This window comes from Panthera leo, chromosome E2 (genome assembly GCF_018350215.1).
Source record: "Panthera leo isolate Ple1 chromosome E2, P.leo_Ple1_pat1.1, whole genome shotgun sequence".
Taxonomy (NCBI): Eukaryota; Metazoa; Chordata; class Mammalia; order Carnivora; family Felidae; genus Panthera; species Panthera leo.
Window position 1 is genome coordinate 7,750,044 of NC_056693.1, and position 16,236 is coordinate 7,766,279.

Sequence of the window (16,236 nt, forward strand, 5' to 3'; positions counted from 1 at the left end):
TCTCTGCCCCTCCCCAGCTCGCTCACTCTCTCTCAAAACAAATAAACATTTCTAGAATGATCGATGGGATAAGTGCTGAGGAGAAAACAAGTTTCTTGATTCTCAATTCTCCCCCATCAATTGCTCCAAAAGATGACCCCCGGAATTGCCAATATGCTCCGGTAGGTGACAAAGGGCTGCAAAGGTCGCTAATCCACTGACCTGAACGCAGGGAAATTATCCTGCGTTATCCGGGTGCCCGAGGCAATTGTGAGGGTCCTTACAGGTGGAGGAGGAGGCAGGAAATTCAGAAAGAAGGCAGCAGGTCAGAGATGCCACGCGGCCGGCAGCCTCGAAGACCAGAAGGGGCCACGGCCGGGAAGCGGAGCCACCTCTAGGGGCCGGAACCGGCAAGGAAACGGATTCTTCCCGGGGCCCCGGGGGGAACAGCCCTGCCCAGGACTCCAGCCCAGGGAGGCTCACCGGACTTCCGGCCACAAGCGTAAAGAGTAAATGTGTGTTGTTTAAGGCACTGGCTTTGTTTGAGCAGCCGCAGGAACCAGTACACTGGTTAGGATTCTTCTAGCACCGAGGGCCTCTCCGAGAAGGAGGGAGCTGCGGGAGGTGCGGGGGAAAGCCATTCCAGGCTGAAGGAGCAGCGAGCGCAAAGGCCCTGAGGAGGCTGGTGTGACTGGAGCGACGCTGGGCAGGGAGGTGACAGGGGGAAGACGGTCGGTCCCTCGTGGATTTGAGCAGGAGGACAGGCACCAGTTAGGTGTCTTCTCTCCACATTCTCACCTGAGCAGGACCCCCTCCTGTTCTGGGTCTTTTCCCCGGGGCCTGCCGTCCCCCATCCCCCCATCCCTCGCTGCCCCTGCCGCTTCCTTGTCCTTGTCCTGTCAGCCATTCACACGGCTCCCTGGCCCTACTTCTGGGTCTGGCCTGTGCTGCCGAAGCCAGGCGCTTGCTCTCAGGCTGGGAGGAAGACCTAAGAGGACAGGAAGCACCCGCCCCCCACCGTCCCAGTTGGGGGGGGGGAGTGTTTTAAGGGGGACCTTCAGGGGCCAGGGGAAGATGAGGGAACCTGGGGTTGCTGGCTCCAGAAGGCCAAGAGGGCTCTCCAGAGGGCCAGTGGGAGGGAAGGGGGCCATTCCAGAACCTGAAAGAACTCTCAGTGAAACCTGGAATCCCAGGAGGGCAGTTGTTACTGACAGGTGATGAGGGTGGGTCCCCGCCAGGCCACAAGGCCTCCAAGGGGTCACTGAGGGCTGGACTTGGTCCAGGACAGTGGGGGGGGGGGGGGGCTGGGGGGGGCACAGGTCAGTCCTGGGCTCAGAAAGCCCCCTTGGGGATGGTGTGGGGACAGCCTGGCGGCCAGGAGGCCTGGGAGAAGGCTGAGGGTCCAGATGGGAGAGGACAGAGGCCTGAGTCCAGACCCTGGGGAGGGGAAGAGGGACACAGTCGGGCGATTCTGGGGGCAAAAGGGAGGAATGAGGGCCAGACCCCTGGGACCCTGGGACAGTGGAGGGCCACCCCCAACAGACGAGGAGAGGTTTGAGGTCTGGGGGACAGGCTGAGCTCAGTGGGATATAAGGGATGTGACAGACCAGGTGACATCGGGGGAGGGAGACCCGGGTCAGGGGCTCAGGAGATGGCTTCGGGGGTCTGTCCCGGGAGGCATGAGTGTGTGTGAGCCCAGGGAGGGAAGCAGGTAGAGCGGGGCCTGGGCAAAGGTGGGGTCCTCTTTTAGGGGTGGCCAGAAATGGGGGACCCAGAGGCACAGGGAGGCCATGGGCAGGGAGACGCAGGGTGTGTGTCCCCGACCAGGCCTCAGGCTGGGTCCACCCGGACGGACAGCAAGTTCTTCCAAGGACACAAGCTGAGCCCTGACACCCGAAAGAAGGCGGGGTGCAGACACAGCAGGACGCCCTCGTAAAGCCAGCCTGACGTGTGGGACTTGGGCTTGGCGCCTCTGGTTCCCAAGACTCCCAGAGGTCAAAGGGCAACTTGCAAAGTGAAAAGTCAAACAGCACATGACAGAGAAACGGCTGGGGTCCTGGGTCACCCCACCTTCGGGGGCGGCGCCCACACCACCCTGCCCCCTCTGTGCCTCTTCAGCCTGCTCGCTGTCCCACACCCGGGTCTCGACTCCTCCCTCCCTCCCTCCCTCGGTGTCCCTCTCTTGGTCTCTCTTTTTGGATGTTTCTGTGTCTCCATCAGCCTTCATCTCCCTGCGCCATCTCGGGCCCCCTCCTGCCCTCTGTGCCTGTCGCCTGTCCCATGCCAGTTCCAGACAGCCTGGCGGCGCTCCCTGAGTGTTTCTATTCTTGGGCCTGAGTGACCTCCCCAGGTGCCTTCTCCGCTGTGGCCTAATATGGTCCGAGTGAGGAGCCGCAGCACCGGGTGGGACCTGGGGAGGGGCGGGGGGCGGGCCCGCCCTCCCCTCTCCTCTCCTCTCCTCTCCTCTCCTCTCCTCCCCTCCCCTCCCCTCCCCTCCCCTCCCCTCCCCTCCCCTCCCCTCCCCTCCTCTCCCCTCCCCTCCTGCTCTCAGCCCCCCTCCCGGGCCTGCGCACCCATTCAGTGCTTCCTGTCTGCCCCTCACCACGCAGCATGCGCCCTGCACCCTCACTAGCCCTCACCTTCGAGGCCCCCACTTCTCCCGGGAGCAAGGCCTGGCTCAGGCTGTCCCTTGCCCCGGGGCGCCCAGCCAGGCGGGTCCCAGAGCTCCCGGTGGTGAGGGGCTCCCCGGAGTCCTAGGCCGCCCGTTGGGGGCGCACCACGCAGACCCGCGGGGGCCTGTCCGCCCCGCCTCGTTTCGGGAAGGGGGGACGCAGTCACGCGGCAGGTGCAGGGTGGGGTGACAGCTGTCCCGCGCCCCCCGGTGCTGACAGCTGAGGCCCAATTTAGCTCTGGGAGCCCGGGGCTGACCAGATAAGGCGGTGGCGGGGAGTGGTCCCGCCCCCAGGGCGCCCCTTAAATTGCCCAGATGGGCCTGGGGGACGGCCGCCGCTGACGCCAGGTGAGGGACCACGCGCCTTCCTCGACTTCCCCGCGGTCTGCCCAGCGGCTGGGCCCTCTCTCTCTGTCTCTCTCTGTCCCCGGCTCCCTCCCTCTCTCCCCGCTTCCCTCCGTCTGTCGGTCCGTCTCTCTCCTCCTCTTCCCCCTGCCCCGCTCCTTCCTTCCTTCTCCCTCCTCTTCGGTTCCTTCTCACTCTCCGTGGCTCCCCCTCCCCTTTGTAAATCTTGGCCCCTCGTCCCTGTCGCTCTTCTCCCTCATCTTCGCTTCTGTGTCTCTCTCTTCCTCGTCTTTTCCCCTCCCTCCCCGCCTCTCTCCATCTGACTCTTCCTCCCACCGACGTCTCCCCTTGGCCCGTCTCTCCGTCCCTCCCCCACGTGTCTGGGCCTCACTCTCTCGTGCTCGTCTCTCTCCACCTCTCCCCTCCGTCTCCGTCTCCCGACCCTGTCGTCTCCTGCCCCCTCCCCCCTCCAGCTCCCCGTCGGAGGCCGCCAGGCCCTCTGCTGCGGTTTCTGCTCAATAAAGCCGTTCTGTCCTCACTCTCTCGCTCCCCTGGCCTCCTCCTTTCCTTCCTCACTCCTCCGACCCGATCCCGGCGGGCCTCCCTCCCAGAGACAGCAAGAAACTGAGGCTGAGAGACCGACCGAGAGGCTGGGGAGAGAGACAGAAAGACGATGCAGAGGGACACCCGGAGTCAGTGAAACAGAGACCAAAACAGGGGGCCAGAGACTCAGAGGTGGGACAGACTGTGGGACGGCAGAGACGCCCAGGGACACACACAGTGAGACACAGAGGGACTCAGAGACCCAGAAACGGAGACCGGGCAGCGCCCCGCCCCCCTGACACAGCTGAGCAGCCCCCCCACCCCCCTCCCCGACCGGGCCCTGTCAGGCCCGGGACAATGCGCCCTTGTCCCCGACCCCGCTCCAGTCGGGCAGCTGGAGGGTGGGCTGGGTCCCAGGGGAGGGGCAGCCACCAGCCGCCCGGCTCCGGCCTCCACCCTCAGACTCCCCCTTCTCCCCCATCCTCCTCCCTCTGGCCTCCCAGCCTGCTTTCCGCTTTGCCAGGGAAGGGGACAAGCGTTTCCAGGGCACGTGCTGTAAGGACGTGAGACGCCTCCTGGCCTCCCCCGCACCCTCTTGTCCCCTTCCCCTGGACCACCCCCCCCCCCCCCCCCCCGCCTGTTCTTCCGGAGCGTCCAGCGTCCGGCTCCCATTCCTGGAGGAAACGGGCATTTTTAAATCCCTAGTGTTTGTCGGGCAAGTTCCACACACCGCCTCTCACCTGATACTCTTGGCTCTGCTGTCCCTTCCGCCCGCCCCGTTCCCTGCACTTCTTCCCGATCCGTCTGAAAATGCGCATTTGTGGGGCACCTACTGTGTGCTGGGAAATTTACAAACTCTGTCTCCTCTCTCAACTACACTTTTCTCCTCCCCTGATTCCTTTCTTCCCTCTCTCCTTTCTGACCTTCTGCTCCCTCCCTCCCCTCCCGGGGGAGGGAATGGACACATATTGAGCACTTACTGTGTGCTGGGTAGTTTACACATCTTCCCTCCCTTCCCCCACACCTTCTTCACCCCCTTCCCCCTGTCTCTCCTCTGTCCCCTCCGCATCCTTGTGGGCTCTCTGCTCTCTTCCAAGGCAAAGAACACACATTTACCGAGCACCTATGGCATGCCAAACAATCGCCTGTGCTTCCTCCGCTGTCCTCTCACCCTGCTATCTCACGGACCTGTGGTTTCTGCTGCTTTCTGCTCCCTGCCAGAGAAGGAATGGGCACTTATTGAGCACCCATTGTATGCCAGACAATCTCCGTACACTCTCCTCCCCCCTCAATTCTCCCTGTTCCTTCATTTCTGACTTCTCCTTTCTGCTCCATCAGCTCTTCCTTGGGGAAGACGACAAGCAACTAGGGAGCACCTACTGTATGCCAGGCAATTAACAGTCCATCTCATCTCCTCTTGCCTCTTTTTCCCTGTCCCTCTCGCTCTGCCAGGCTTCTCCCTTCCCTGGGCCCTCTTTTGGGAAAGAGGAGGAGCATTTACTGAGCACCTCCTGTGTGCCCCATGATTTGCCTGCACTACCTCCGCCTGTGCCTCCTCTCCTCTGCCAGTTCTTGAGGTTCCTTCCTTCCTTCCGGTCCGCCACCCTCACGGCCTCCTCTGCCCTCGACCTCAGCCAGCCTTCCTTTCCCTTCGCCCGTGCCTGCGTCTTCCTTTTCCTCTTGTTCTCTCTCTGCCCCTAGGAAGACGAGGTGCATTTACTGAGTGCCTCGTGGGTACCCACAGCCTAACCTACACACTCGCTTCTCCTGGGCTCCTTCTCTGCTCTAGCTCGTCCCCCTCCTCTCTGCTCTGTCTGCTCTCTCCTGGGGAAGGAGACAGGCGTGAATTAAGCACCTGCTGTGTGCCGCTCCTACGCATACACTGCCATGGCTTGCTTCACTGCCTCTGTTCTTCCTTCTCTCTTCCTCTCTGCTCCCTTCCCTCCTCCTGGCTGCTTGTGTGCTCATTACCAAGGAGGGGAATGGGCAGTTATTAAGTACCTACTGTGTGCCCGCTGTTCTACATACACCGTCTCCTTCCCTCACAACTTCTCCTGTTTATTCTCTCCGCTGGAGCCTACGCTTCCCTGTCTTCTTTCTCCTGGGAAAAGAACTATCACTTAATAAGCACCTACTGTATGCCCAGCAATTTCCACCAATGACTCTCTCTCTCCTTAGGCTGTCTTTCCTCCCGTTTTTCTGCTATGATGGTCTCTTCCCCTTCTTTCTGACTTGTTTCCTCTCTCCTGGAGACGGGAATGGGCATTTCGAGCACCTACCGTGTGCCAGGCTCTTTACAAGCACAGCCTCCCCTGCTCACTACCTCCTTCCCCCTCCCCCTTCCCCTTCCCCTCTGCTGCCTCTTCCTTCCTGCTCTCAGTGCTGCCAAGGGGACAGGGAAGGGGCACTGGTGGAGCACCAGCTGTGTGCTGGGTCATTCACACACACTGACACGGCTCCTTCCACCTTCTGCCCGCCCTGCCCCTTCCCTGCCCTGCCCCTCCGCTGGCTTCCCGTCTTTCTCTTGTTCTTCCTTCTCAGTAGCGGGAGCATTTCCAGGCAGAAGGGATCTCGGGGCCCTCCGGGGGGTCTGTCACCACCGCTGCAGAAGCGCAGGCCGTCGGGCCCCTGGGCCCCTCGCAGCCACGGTGACAGCAAATCCGGGCTCCAGTTTGATTCCTTCATTACAGAAAAGAGCGGATGTGGGTAATGGCCACTCTCCGGTGTCGGGGAGCGACAAGGGGACCGAATGAAGGCTGAGAGAGACGGCAAGAGAGAAAGTGCTAGAAGGGAACAAGGGAGGCAGCGGGTGCCCAGTGCAGGAGGCGCCTTACTACCTCCCCCCTCCCCCCCCCAGCCGATGGCCACACCGAAAACGGAAGGGGAAGGGGGCTTTCCTCCCTCCCTCTCCCCCCCACCCCTGCTCGCTCCCGTGTCCGCCCCACCCCCGCCCGCCAGCCCGCCTCGGTCAGACCCCCTGACCGGCTGCCTCGCGTCTCTCTCACCCCCTCTCGCTCTCTCATCTCTCTCTGTGACTTGCGCTCTCAGACTTTGTCTCTCTCACGTTCTCTCTTTCTCTCTCTCCGACTCTGTCTCTCAGAATCTCTCTGTCTCTCCTTGAATCTCTCTCTGACCCGGTCTCTGTCTCCGTCCCTCTCTTTCTCCCTCTTTCGCTGTCCCAGACTCTCTGGCTGAAACTCTCTCTCTCCTTCAGACTGTGTCTCTCTCAGACTCTTAGACTCTCTGACTTTGTCTCCCTCCCTCCGTCTTTGACCCTTTCTGACTCTCTCTCTCTCTGTCGCTCAGACTCTCTCTCTCTCTGACTCTCTCACACTTTGTCTCTCTCACAGTCTGTCTCTTTCAGACTCTCTAGGACTCGGTGTCTCTCAGACTATCTCTCTGTCTCTCTCAGACCGTCTCTTAGACTCTCTCAGACCGTGTCTCTCTCAGTCTCTCTTCTAGACTCTCTATGCCTTTGTCTCTCAGACTCTCTCAGACTGTCTCTCTCCCTGCCTCTCTCTCAGACTCTTTTAGGTCCTCCCTCAGACTCTTGTCTCCCTGACCGCCCCCGCCCCTCTCTGTCTCTCAGACTCTCTCTCTCTTTCTCAGACCGTCTCTTAGACTCTCTCAGACCGTGTCTCTCTCAGTCTCTCTTCTAGACTCTCTATGCCTTTGTCTCTCAGACTCTCTCGCACTGTCTCCCTCAGATTGTCTCTCTCAGACTTTCTCAGACTCTTTTAGGTCCTCCCTCAGACTCTTGTCTCCCTGACCGCCCCCGCCCCTCTCTGTCTCTCAGACTCTCTCTCTCTTTCTCAGACCGTCTCTTAGACTCTCTCAGACCGTGTCTCTCTCAGTCTCTCTTCTAGACTCTCTATGCCTTTGTCTCTCAGACTCTCTCGCACTGTCTCCCTCAGATTGTCTCTCTCAGACTTTCTCAGACTCTTTTAGGTCCTCCCTCAGACTCTTGTCTCTCTGACCCCCCCCCCCCCCCGTCTCTCAGACTATCTCTCTCTCTCTCACACTGTCTCTCATTCAGATTCTCTCTCAGACTCAGTCTGACTCTCAGACTATCTCTCTGTCTCTCAGACTGTCTCTTAGACTCTCTCTTTCAGGCTATCTCTCTCGGACTCTCTCACACTTTGTCTCTTTCAGAGTCTCTCTCTTTCAGACTCTCTATGACTCGGTGTCTCTCAGACTGTCTCTCTGACTGTCTCTGTCTCTCTCAGACTCTCCCTCAGATTCTCTCTCTCAGACTCTCCGTCTCTCCCTGTCTCTCCCTCAGATGCTCTCAGACTTTGTCTCTCTCACAGTCTGTCTCTTTCAGACTCTATGACTCGGTGTCTCTCAGTCTGACTCTTGGACTGTCTCTGTCTCTCTGACTCTCTCACACTGTCTCCCTCTCATTCAGATTCTCTCTCAGACTCAGTCGCTGTCTCTCAGACTATCTCTCTGTCTCTCTCTCTCAGACTCTCTCTCAAACTCTCTCAGACTTTGTCTCTCTCAGAGTCTCTCTCTTTCAGACTCTCTAGGACTCGGTGTCTCTCAGACTGTCTCTCTGACTGTCTCTGTCTCCCTCAGATTCTCTCTCTCAGACGCTCTCAGACTTTGTCTCTCTCAGAGTCTCTCTCTTTCAGACTCTCCAGGACTCTGTGTCTCTCAGACTGTCTCTGTCTCTCTCAGACTCTCTCGCACTTTGTCTCTCTCAGTCTCTCTTTTAGACTCTCTATGACTTTGTCTCTCAGACTGTCTCTGACTCTCTCCGACTGTCTCCCTCAGATTCTCTCTCTCAGACTCTCAGACTCTTGTCTCTCAGACGCTCTCAGACTTTGTCTCTCTCAGAGTCTGTCTCTTTCAGACTCTCCAGGACTCGGTGTCTCTCAGACTGTCTCTTAGACTCTCTCTCTTAGACTCTCTCAGACCGTGTCTGTCTCAGTCTCTCTTCTAGACTCTCTAGGACTTTGTCTCTCAGACTCTCTCAGACTCTCTCAGACTGTCTCTCTCAGACTCTTTTAGGTCCTCCCTCAGACTCTCTTCTCTTTCTCTCCCTCTCTCTCTCTCTCTCTGTGTCTCTCAGACTCTCTCCCTCTCTCTCAGACTGTCTCTTAGACTCTTTCAGGCTGTCTCTGTCAGACGCTCTCAGACTTTGTCCCTCTCAGAGTTTCTCTCTTTCAGACTCTCCAGGACTCTGTCTCTCTCAGACTCTCTCGCACTTTGTCTCTCAGACTGTCTCCCTCAGATCCTGTCTCCCTGCCTCTCTCTCAGACTCTTTTAGGTTCTCCCTCAGACTCTTGTCTCTCTGACCCCCCCCCCCCCGTCTCTCAGACTCTCTCTCTCTCTCTCACACTGTCTCTCATTCAGATTCTCTCTCAGACTCAGTCGCTGTCTCTCAGACTATCTCTCTGTCTCTGTCTCTCAGACTCTCTCTCAAACTCTCTCAGATTTTGTCTCTCTCAGAGTCTCTCTCTTTCAGACTCTCTATGACTCGGTGTCTCTCAGACTGTCTCTGTCTCTCTGAGTCTCTCACGCTGTCTCTCTCTCATTCAGATTCTCTGTCAGACTCAGTCGCTCTCTCTCAGACTCTCTCTCGAACTCTCTCAGACTGTGTCTCTCTCACAGTCTGTCTCTTTCAGACTCTATGCCTCGGTGTCTCTCAGTCTGACTCTCGGACTCAGTCGCTGTCTCTCAGACTACCTCTCTGTCTCTCCCTCAGACTGTCTCTTAGACTCTCTAGGACTCGGTGTCTCTCAGACTCTCTCCCTCCCTGTCTCCCTCTCTGATCCTCTCTCTCCGACTTTGTCTCTCTCAGACTCTCCGTCAGACTCTCGGACCTTGTCTCTCAGACCCTCTCAGATTCTCTCTCTCTCTCTGACTCTCAGGCTTTGTCTCTCTCGACTCAGACTCTCTGACTCTGTCTCTTTCTCTCTGACTCTCTCACACTCTGTCTCTCAGACTCTCTCGGACTGGCTCCCTCAGGTTCTCTCTCAGACCCTCCGTCTCTCTCCCTGCCTCTCCCTCAGACTCTCTTCCCTCTCCGACCCTCTCTCTCTCCGTCTGACTCGCAGACTCTTTCTGACTCTCTCTCTCACTCTGTCTCTCAGACCATCTCAGGCGTTCTCTCTCTCAGAGACAGAGTCTCCGTCTCTGATTCCCTGTCTCAGGAAGTCTCCTTCTTCGTCTTTTTTCTCACCCGCTCCCCTGTCCCCACCCGCTTGGTCTCCGCATCGTCTCTGACCCGCTCTCCTCCTCACACCACCTTCTAGTTGCTTCTGCGCACACCGTCTTGATGGAGTCTGGCTTCTCCTCCTCCTCCCCCCCCCTTGCCCCTCCTCCCTCTCCCCCTCTCCCCCCTCCCCCTTTCCTTCCCCCTCTTCCTCCTCCTCCCCCTTTCCTTCCCCCTCCTCCCCCTCCCCCTCCTCCTCTCCCTCCTCCCTCTCCCCCTCTCCCTCCTCCCCCTTTCCTTCCCCCTCTTCCTCCTCCTCCCCCTTTCCTTCCCCCTCCTCCCCCTCCCCCCTCTCCTCCTCTCCCTCCTCCCTCTCCCCCTCTCCCTCCTCCCCCTTTCCTTCCCCCTCTTCCTCCTCCTCCCCCTTTCCTTCCCCCTCCTCCCCCTCCCCCCTCTCCTCCTCTCCCTCCTCCCTCTCCCCCTCTCCCTCCTCCCCCTTTCCTTCCCCCTCTTCCTCCTCCTCCCCCTTTCCTTCCCCCTCCTCCCCCTCCCCCTCCTCCCTCTCCCCCTCTCCCTCTCCCCCTCTCCCTCCTCCCCCTTTCCTTCCCCCTCTTCCTCCTCCTCCCCCTTTCCTTCCCCCTCCTCCCTCTCCCCCTCCTCCCCCTCCCCTTCCCCCTCCTCCCTCTCCTCCTCTTCCTCCTCTTTCCCCCTCCTCCTCCTTGTCTCCTTCCCCCTCCTCCTCTCCCTCCTCCCTCCCCCCCTTTCCCCTCCTCCCTCTCCTCCTCTTCCTCTCCCTCCCCCCTCCTCCTCCTCTGCCTCCCCCTCTCCCTTCCGTCCCCAGCTGGGCCTCCCCCCACACCCCCACGCAGGTTTTCTTTATGCCTCTCATCGTGCTCCTCAGAGTTACTCTTTATGTCACACACACCCCTCCCCCAATTCTGAACCGAAGCTCCTGTCCTTCTTCACCCTCCCCCACCCAACCCCACCCCGGCTGGCTCCCTGCCCCGCGGCTCTCACCCTCTCCGGAAGCTTCTCTCCTTCCCCCAGGACTTCAAGCCCACCCCATACCCTCCTCCCCGCCGCGCTTCACTCCGCCCCCTCGTCTGCCCCCTCCCTTTGCCCTCCAGGCGGTGGCGACGGGGACGGAGGTGGCATCCACACAGCAGCGCCCAGGACAGGAGGGGCCGCTCTGGGGGCCCCGTGTGGCAGGTCCCCCACTTCCCTCCGCTTCTCTGCGCGCCTCTCCTCTTCCTCTACTCCTGTCTCCTTCGCTTCCAGCTTCTTTTCCTTGTATCTGCTTCTCACGCCAACCTCCCGTTCTTCGGGTTGTGCTCGGGGAGCACTGTCCTGCTTTCCACCTGCCAGTCCCTGCTCCCCTCCCCGTCTCCCGGCTTCGGGCCCTCTCTCACACGCCGATTCTGTCCCCCCACCGTCCCTCCATGGGGTCTCCTATCCCCGCCCCCCCTTTCTGTCCACACTCTCGCTCGGCTTTTCACTGTACCTTCTTTTCAAGGACTTTTTACTCCTCTTTCTGCTCCGTCTCCTCCCCCCACACCCCCCCCCCCGGCCCGGGTCCTCCCGCCCTTGCGTCTCTACCCCCTCCACGCCCTCCCCCCAACATTTTCCTTCTCCATTTCTCCCCCTGGTGTCGTCCCCGAGGGTCTCCCTCATCCCGTCGCGTCCGTCGGTCTCTCGGCCCCACATCTGCCCCTCCCCCCAGGTCCCCGGCCGCGCCCCCGGCCCCCTGCCGCCTCCGACAGCGGGGAGGCCCCCGGCCGGGTTCCCCCACGAGCTGGTGACACCCGTCTCCTGCCCCCGAACAGACAGCCCCGTGGTTTGGGTGTCCCATTTCGCGACAGTCAGGTCACGTCCCGGGACCGCCAGCCCGCCGGCCTCCAGCTCCTCGCGCGCCCGGGGCCGGGGGACACTGCCGGCGACCCGGAAGGGCCCCGTCTCTCAGGAGGCGACACAGCCTCCCTTGCCTCTTCTCTGGCTCCGGCTCTGTCGTTCCTTCGGCCCCCTTCATCACCCGGCTCCTTCCGCACGCCGTGGGCTCCGGGCTGTCGGTGTTCCCGGCTGTCACTTCTTCGTCTCCTGTGACACTTCTTCCGTGACAGAAGCGCCCGCGGCGTGGCGGCCGGGCGCCGAGGAGGGAGAGGCGTCTCCGCAGCGGGGTGTGACCTCGGTCTCCGGTCGCCTTTCCTCGGCCGGCCCCCCACCCCCACCCCCCGCCCACCCGACCCCGGCCCCGGCCTCGGCTTCGGGGAGTGCGCGTGCCTGCCCCTGCCAGTCTGCGCGCGCGCGCGCGCGCCTATCGGGGCCGGCCCGTGCGCGCGCACGCGCCTGTCTGTGTGCGCTCGCCTGTGCCTCTGCGTCCGCGCGCGTCTACCTGTGCGCGTGCGCGCCCCGGCCCCTGCGGGGGGGCCCCCTCCCCCCGCCAGTGTTTCCGACCCCCGCTCCCTCCCCCATCCCTTCCCCTCCCCCTCTCGCTCCCCAGCCGCCCCTCACTGCCCCCCTCACTCTTCTCAGCGCGGCTTTGTGCTCTCTCCTCCCCATCCCTTTTCTTCCACTCCCTCCTCTCTCACCTCCCCACCCCCTCCGGGGCTCCACGCGCGCCTGGCACTCCCCGCCCCTCGCTCACACCCCTCCTTTCTCGGCCTCTCTCCTCCTCCGCCCCGCTCTATCCCGCCTGCTCGCCCGCTCGCTCGCTCTCCACACTCGGGTCCCCCTTGTTCTTGTCTCAGTTCCCGTCCGCTCTCCCCCGTTCCTCTGCCTGCTCTCCTCCCTGTCCTGCCCCGCCTTGGCCTTCTCGTCGCGGCCCTGGCCGAGCTCTCCCTCCTTCTCTGTCGCTGTCCCCGTTCCTCCCCGTCCCCTTCCGCTCTCCCCGCCCTGCGTCTCTGCCTTCTTACCCCGTCTGGCCTCGCGGCTCCCGGTTCGCTCCTCCGCTCCGCGCCCTCCCCTGCTCTCCCGGACCGTCTTCTGCCTCCGCCCGTCTTCTCCCGTGCGTTCCCTTCCACTGCCGACTCTCTCCCTTCACCTCTCTCCCTCCTTCTCCTTCCCCAGACGTCGTTCTCCCCGCCACCGTCTCCCCTCTCCGCCTCTCTCTCAGGGCCTCCCCCCAGCCTGTCTTCTCGGTCTCCCTTCCTCGTACCCCTCCTCATTTCGTGTGTTTCCCCCTGCGCTTTCTCTTCCCTTCTTTCCTCCTGGCTCCCCTCTCCTGCTGGCTTCCATCCCTTCTCTCCCCACCCCTTCAATCTCGCTCCCTCTTTCCTTCTCTCTCTCTCCCCTCCCAGACTTCTCCCCTCGCACTGGCCTCCTTTCCTCTGAGCCTTGTCTCCCGGGAGGCCCCTCCACGCCCAGCCCCCCGCAGGGGCCCTGAGCTCCTCTCCCGTCTCCCTGCCTGAAGTCTTGAGCTGACATCCACCTGGGGATCGGTGCCGCGTTCGTGGCAAGAGGCTGGACGGCCCGAAGCAGGGCTGCGAAGCCTGCGGCCCCCCGAGGTGCAAGGGCATGTGTGACACCCTTTCTCTCTCTCTTTTCTGTCTGTCCTGGACCCTGGACACTGCCCGGAGGAAGGAGGCCTGGCCCTGGCCCAGGAAGGAGGAAACGAGGAGCTGGCTCAGAGACCGGGAGTGAGTTGCCTGGAGACCACAGCATGTAAGTGGCAGGGCAGGGACTGGCTGGGCCACCCTGCTCCTTCCCCACTCTGCTGATCCCTGGTGGGCTTGGTGAGCATGGTGGGAAGGAGGCTGCCTCCCTTCTGCCCCGTTCCCCTCCCCAACCCCCCACAGTCCTCTCTTCCTCAGGCGACATGGAGCGTGGGAGGACCTCACCCGACTCCCATTTCACGGATGAGAACGTAGGCACCGGTGTTCCCGAAGATCAGCATCTGCTAGGACAGAGGCTTCGTGGGGACGCCGGCCTTCCCAAAGGGCCAACAGCACCCCCTGCAGGGCACTTCTCTTCGTGGAGAGGGGCCACGTGGGCCCGACCTCCCCAGACTATCCGGCGGAGTATCCTATGGGCCTGGGAGGTATTCTCTGGCGGCGCGAAACCTTTTATCGCCGCCTACTGATAAAGGACGGAACTGCAACCCGGCTGGATTAGGCACCGTGAATGGCCGCGAAGAACACAAAAACAAAAAAGCCCTGCAGGGACTGGAATGCTTGGGGGGAGGCGTGGGTGGGAGGAGAGCTGTTGGTGGGGGGAGGGGAGACGGGAAATTTGCAAAATTCTGTAAAAATGTGAAAATTTTCACTCCTGGTCAATATGGAAACATCATACCCAGCAAGCTCTTTGGTTTTCAACTGAAACCTCCACCCTTCACGTTTTCAAGTCATTCCATGGGTGGGTTCTTTCCGCGTTGCCATGGAAATACAAGCATGACTCTTCCCGGAGAAACAAAGGAAAGTTGCTTGGCGGCCTGTTTCTAGGAATTGGGCCACGTTGAGTTTTCCCCTGTAAGGACACCATTGTGTCCTGCTGAGATGGAAGGTGGGTGCCAGCAAAGGAGAATGACTGACAGCTAGAGATGCCCCAGTAAGCGGCCGATGCTCACTGGGTTAAATAATGGAGGCTACAGAACTGTTTCCCAAAGTACCTGCTACAAGGCATAATTTGCCATAGGAGAGTCTTTAAAATACTTAAATTATTAGCCTTATAGATTTTATTTCTTTTTAATGTTTTTATTTATTTTTGAGAGAGACAGAGCACCAAGGGGGGGGGGGAGGGGCAGAAAGAAAAGGAGGCACAGAATCCGAAGCAGGCTCCAGGCTCTGAGCTGTCAGCACAGGGCCCAACGTGGGGCTCGAACCCACGCCCAGCAAGATCATGACCTGAGCCAAAGTCAGATGCTTAACAGACTGAGCCACCCAGGCGCCCCAGCCTTACGGATTTCAAGAGTGCCTGTCCTACAACGCTGTCCTAAGCGTATCTAAATGACAATATGAAACCCTGGAGTGGGAAAGGGGTTTCCTACACGCCACGGAGCAGGTAACATCTTGGGGGCAAAGAGGGGCATCCAGAGGGCGAGGCAGGAAACCCAGGAGGGAGGCAACCCCTCTATTGAGCACTTACGTAGCAGGTGCCCTCCCATCTCAGACCAGAGGACAGGAGGCCAGAGGAGGGAGAGAGGGGGCTCCTCAGGGGCAGAGAGAGAGGGGGAGGACAGAATGGGGTTGAGGCTATGAGGGGGTGGAGGGTGCCTCCGGCCTGGCCGGTGGTATTTGAGGGACTCACCTGTTAGGGCTGGGGGGTGCTCATCAATGAGGCTGAAAAGGAGGAATAGAACAAAAGCTACTGGGCCTCAAAGGCAAGGCAGAGGCCCTGGGACTTTGTCCCGAGGGTGCTGGGGAGCCGCGGAGAGGCTAAGAGCGGGGGAGAAGCGAGGACAGCCCTGGTGTCAGAAATCCCCTCATGAGGCCAGGGAGGAGGCGGCCAGGGCTGGGGCCATGGGGACAGAGAAGGGGTGAGGCAGGGAGGAACAGCAGAGTAGGGCACAGCAGCGCTCTGGTCTGAGGTCAGGTAGGTGGCGGCACCGCACGCCTGCGTACGGATTCCTGCAGGAGCTCTGACTGGGGGCAGACAGGTGGCGGTGACTCTCAGAGGTCCCCGAGAGGACACTCTGGGTCTGGAGACCAGGAGGGGGGTCTGAACTGGAGGTGGGCTTGAGGACAGTCAGCAAGAAGAGCTCCAGTGTGACAGGGAGGAGGTGGCTGAGACCGCCCCCGGCGAGTCCCCACCTGGGAGCGTGTCCTGCGGACACGCGTGCATGGGCCCAAAATGAGGCAGGCACGTGGGGATTCCTGGAGTGCTGCGTGAAACCACCCAAAGGTCCATCCACGAGGGGCCCGTGAACTCAACCCCAAGCCAGCCATGCACTCTGCATCCAAGATGGAAACCTCTCTGGTTTAAAGGGGAGGAAAACACTAGAGCAACACACTTTGTAAGACGATTTACGTACACACTCGCGTGGTTACGTAGAGAGTATCTCCAAAGCAGTGCACAGGAGACCGAAGATGCGGGCGGCCCCCCAGGAAGGGGAACGGGTACCAGGCTGGGGTGAGCGCAAGGCCCTTTGCTTTGGATCCTATGGTATCTTTTGAGTTCTGGGCTCTATCCCGGATACCCTGATAAGATGAAATAGTAAATGAACTCTCCGGGGACAAGCAAGAATTAGGAAAGTTTAACGTGGACAGAACCCCAAGGAGCCTAAACTGGCTCAGACGTTGACTGGAATATACCACAGATTAACTCTGCTGGCTCCAGAGTGATCAAAAAACCCCTAGAGAAAAAGAAAGTAATCAGATCGATGAAGATCTCAATCTCAATCCACTAAAAAGTTACAAAATGGGGGGCGCTTGAGTGGCTCAGTCGGCTAAGCATCCGACTGCGGCTCAGGCATTATCTCACGGTTCACAAGTTCGAGTCCCGCGTCCGGCTGTGTGCTGACAGCTCAGAGCCTGCAGCCTGCTTCAGACTCTGTGTCTCCTTCTCTCTCTGCCCTGCTCCTGCTCGTACCCTGTCTCTCAAAAATAAA

General features: G+C 60.3%; 1 protein-coding gene across 1 annotated transcript; it reads left to right on the forward strand.

The window, feature by feature from the left end:
* The first annotated feature begins 2,589 nt into the window (after positions 1-2,589).
* Positions 2,590-14,334, forward strand: LOC122208877 (vegetative cell wall protein gp1-like). Its single transcript, XM_042920334.1, has 4 exons — positions 2,590-2,712; positions 4,042-4,101; positions 12,140-13,355; positions 13,505-14,334. Exons 1-3 carry the CDS (start codon positions 2,590-2,592, stop codon positions 13,100-13,102), a joined length of 1,146 nt encoding a protein of 381 aa, XP_042776268.1. The 3' UTR covers positions 13,103-13,355; positions 13,505-14,334.
* Positions 14,335-16,236: the final 1,902 nt, after the last annotated feature.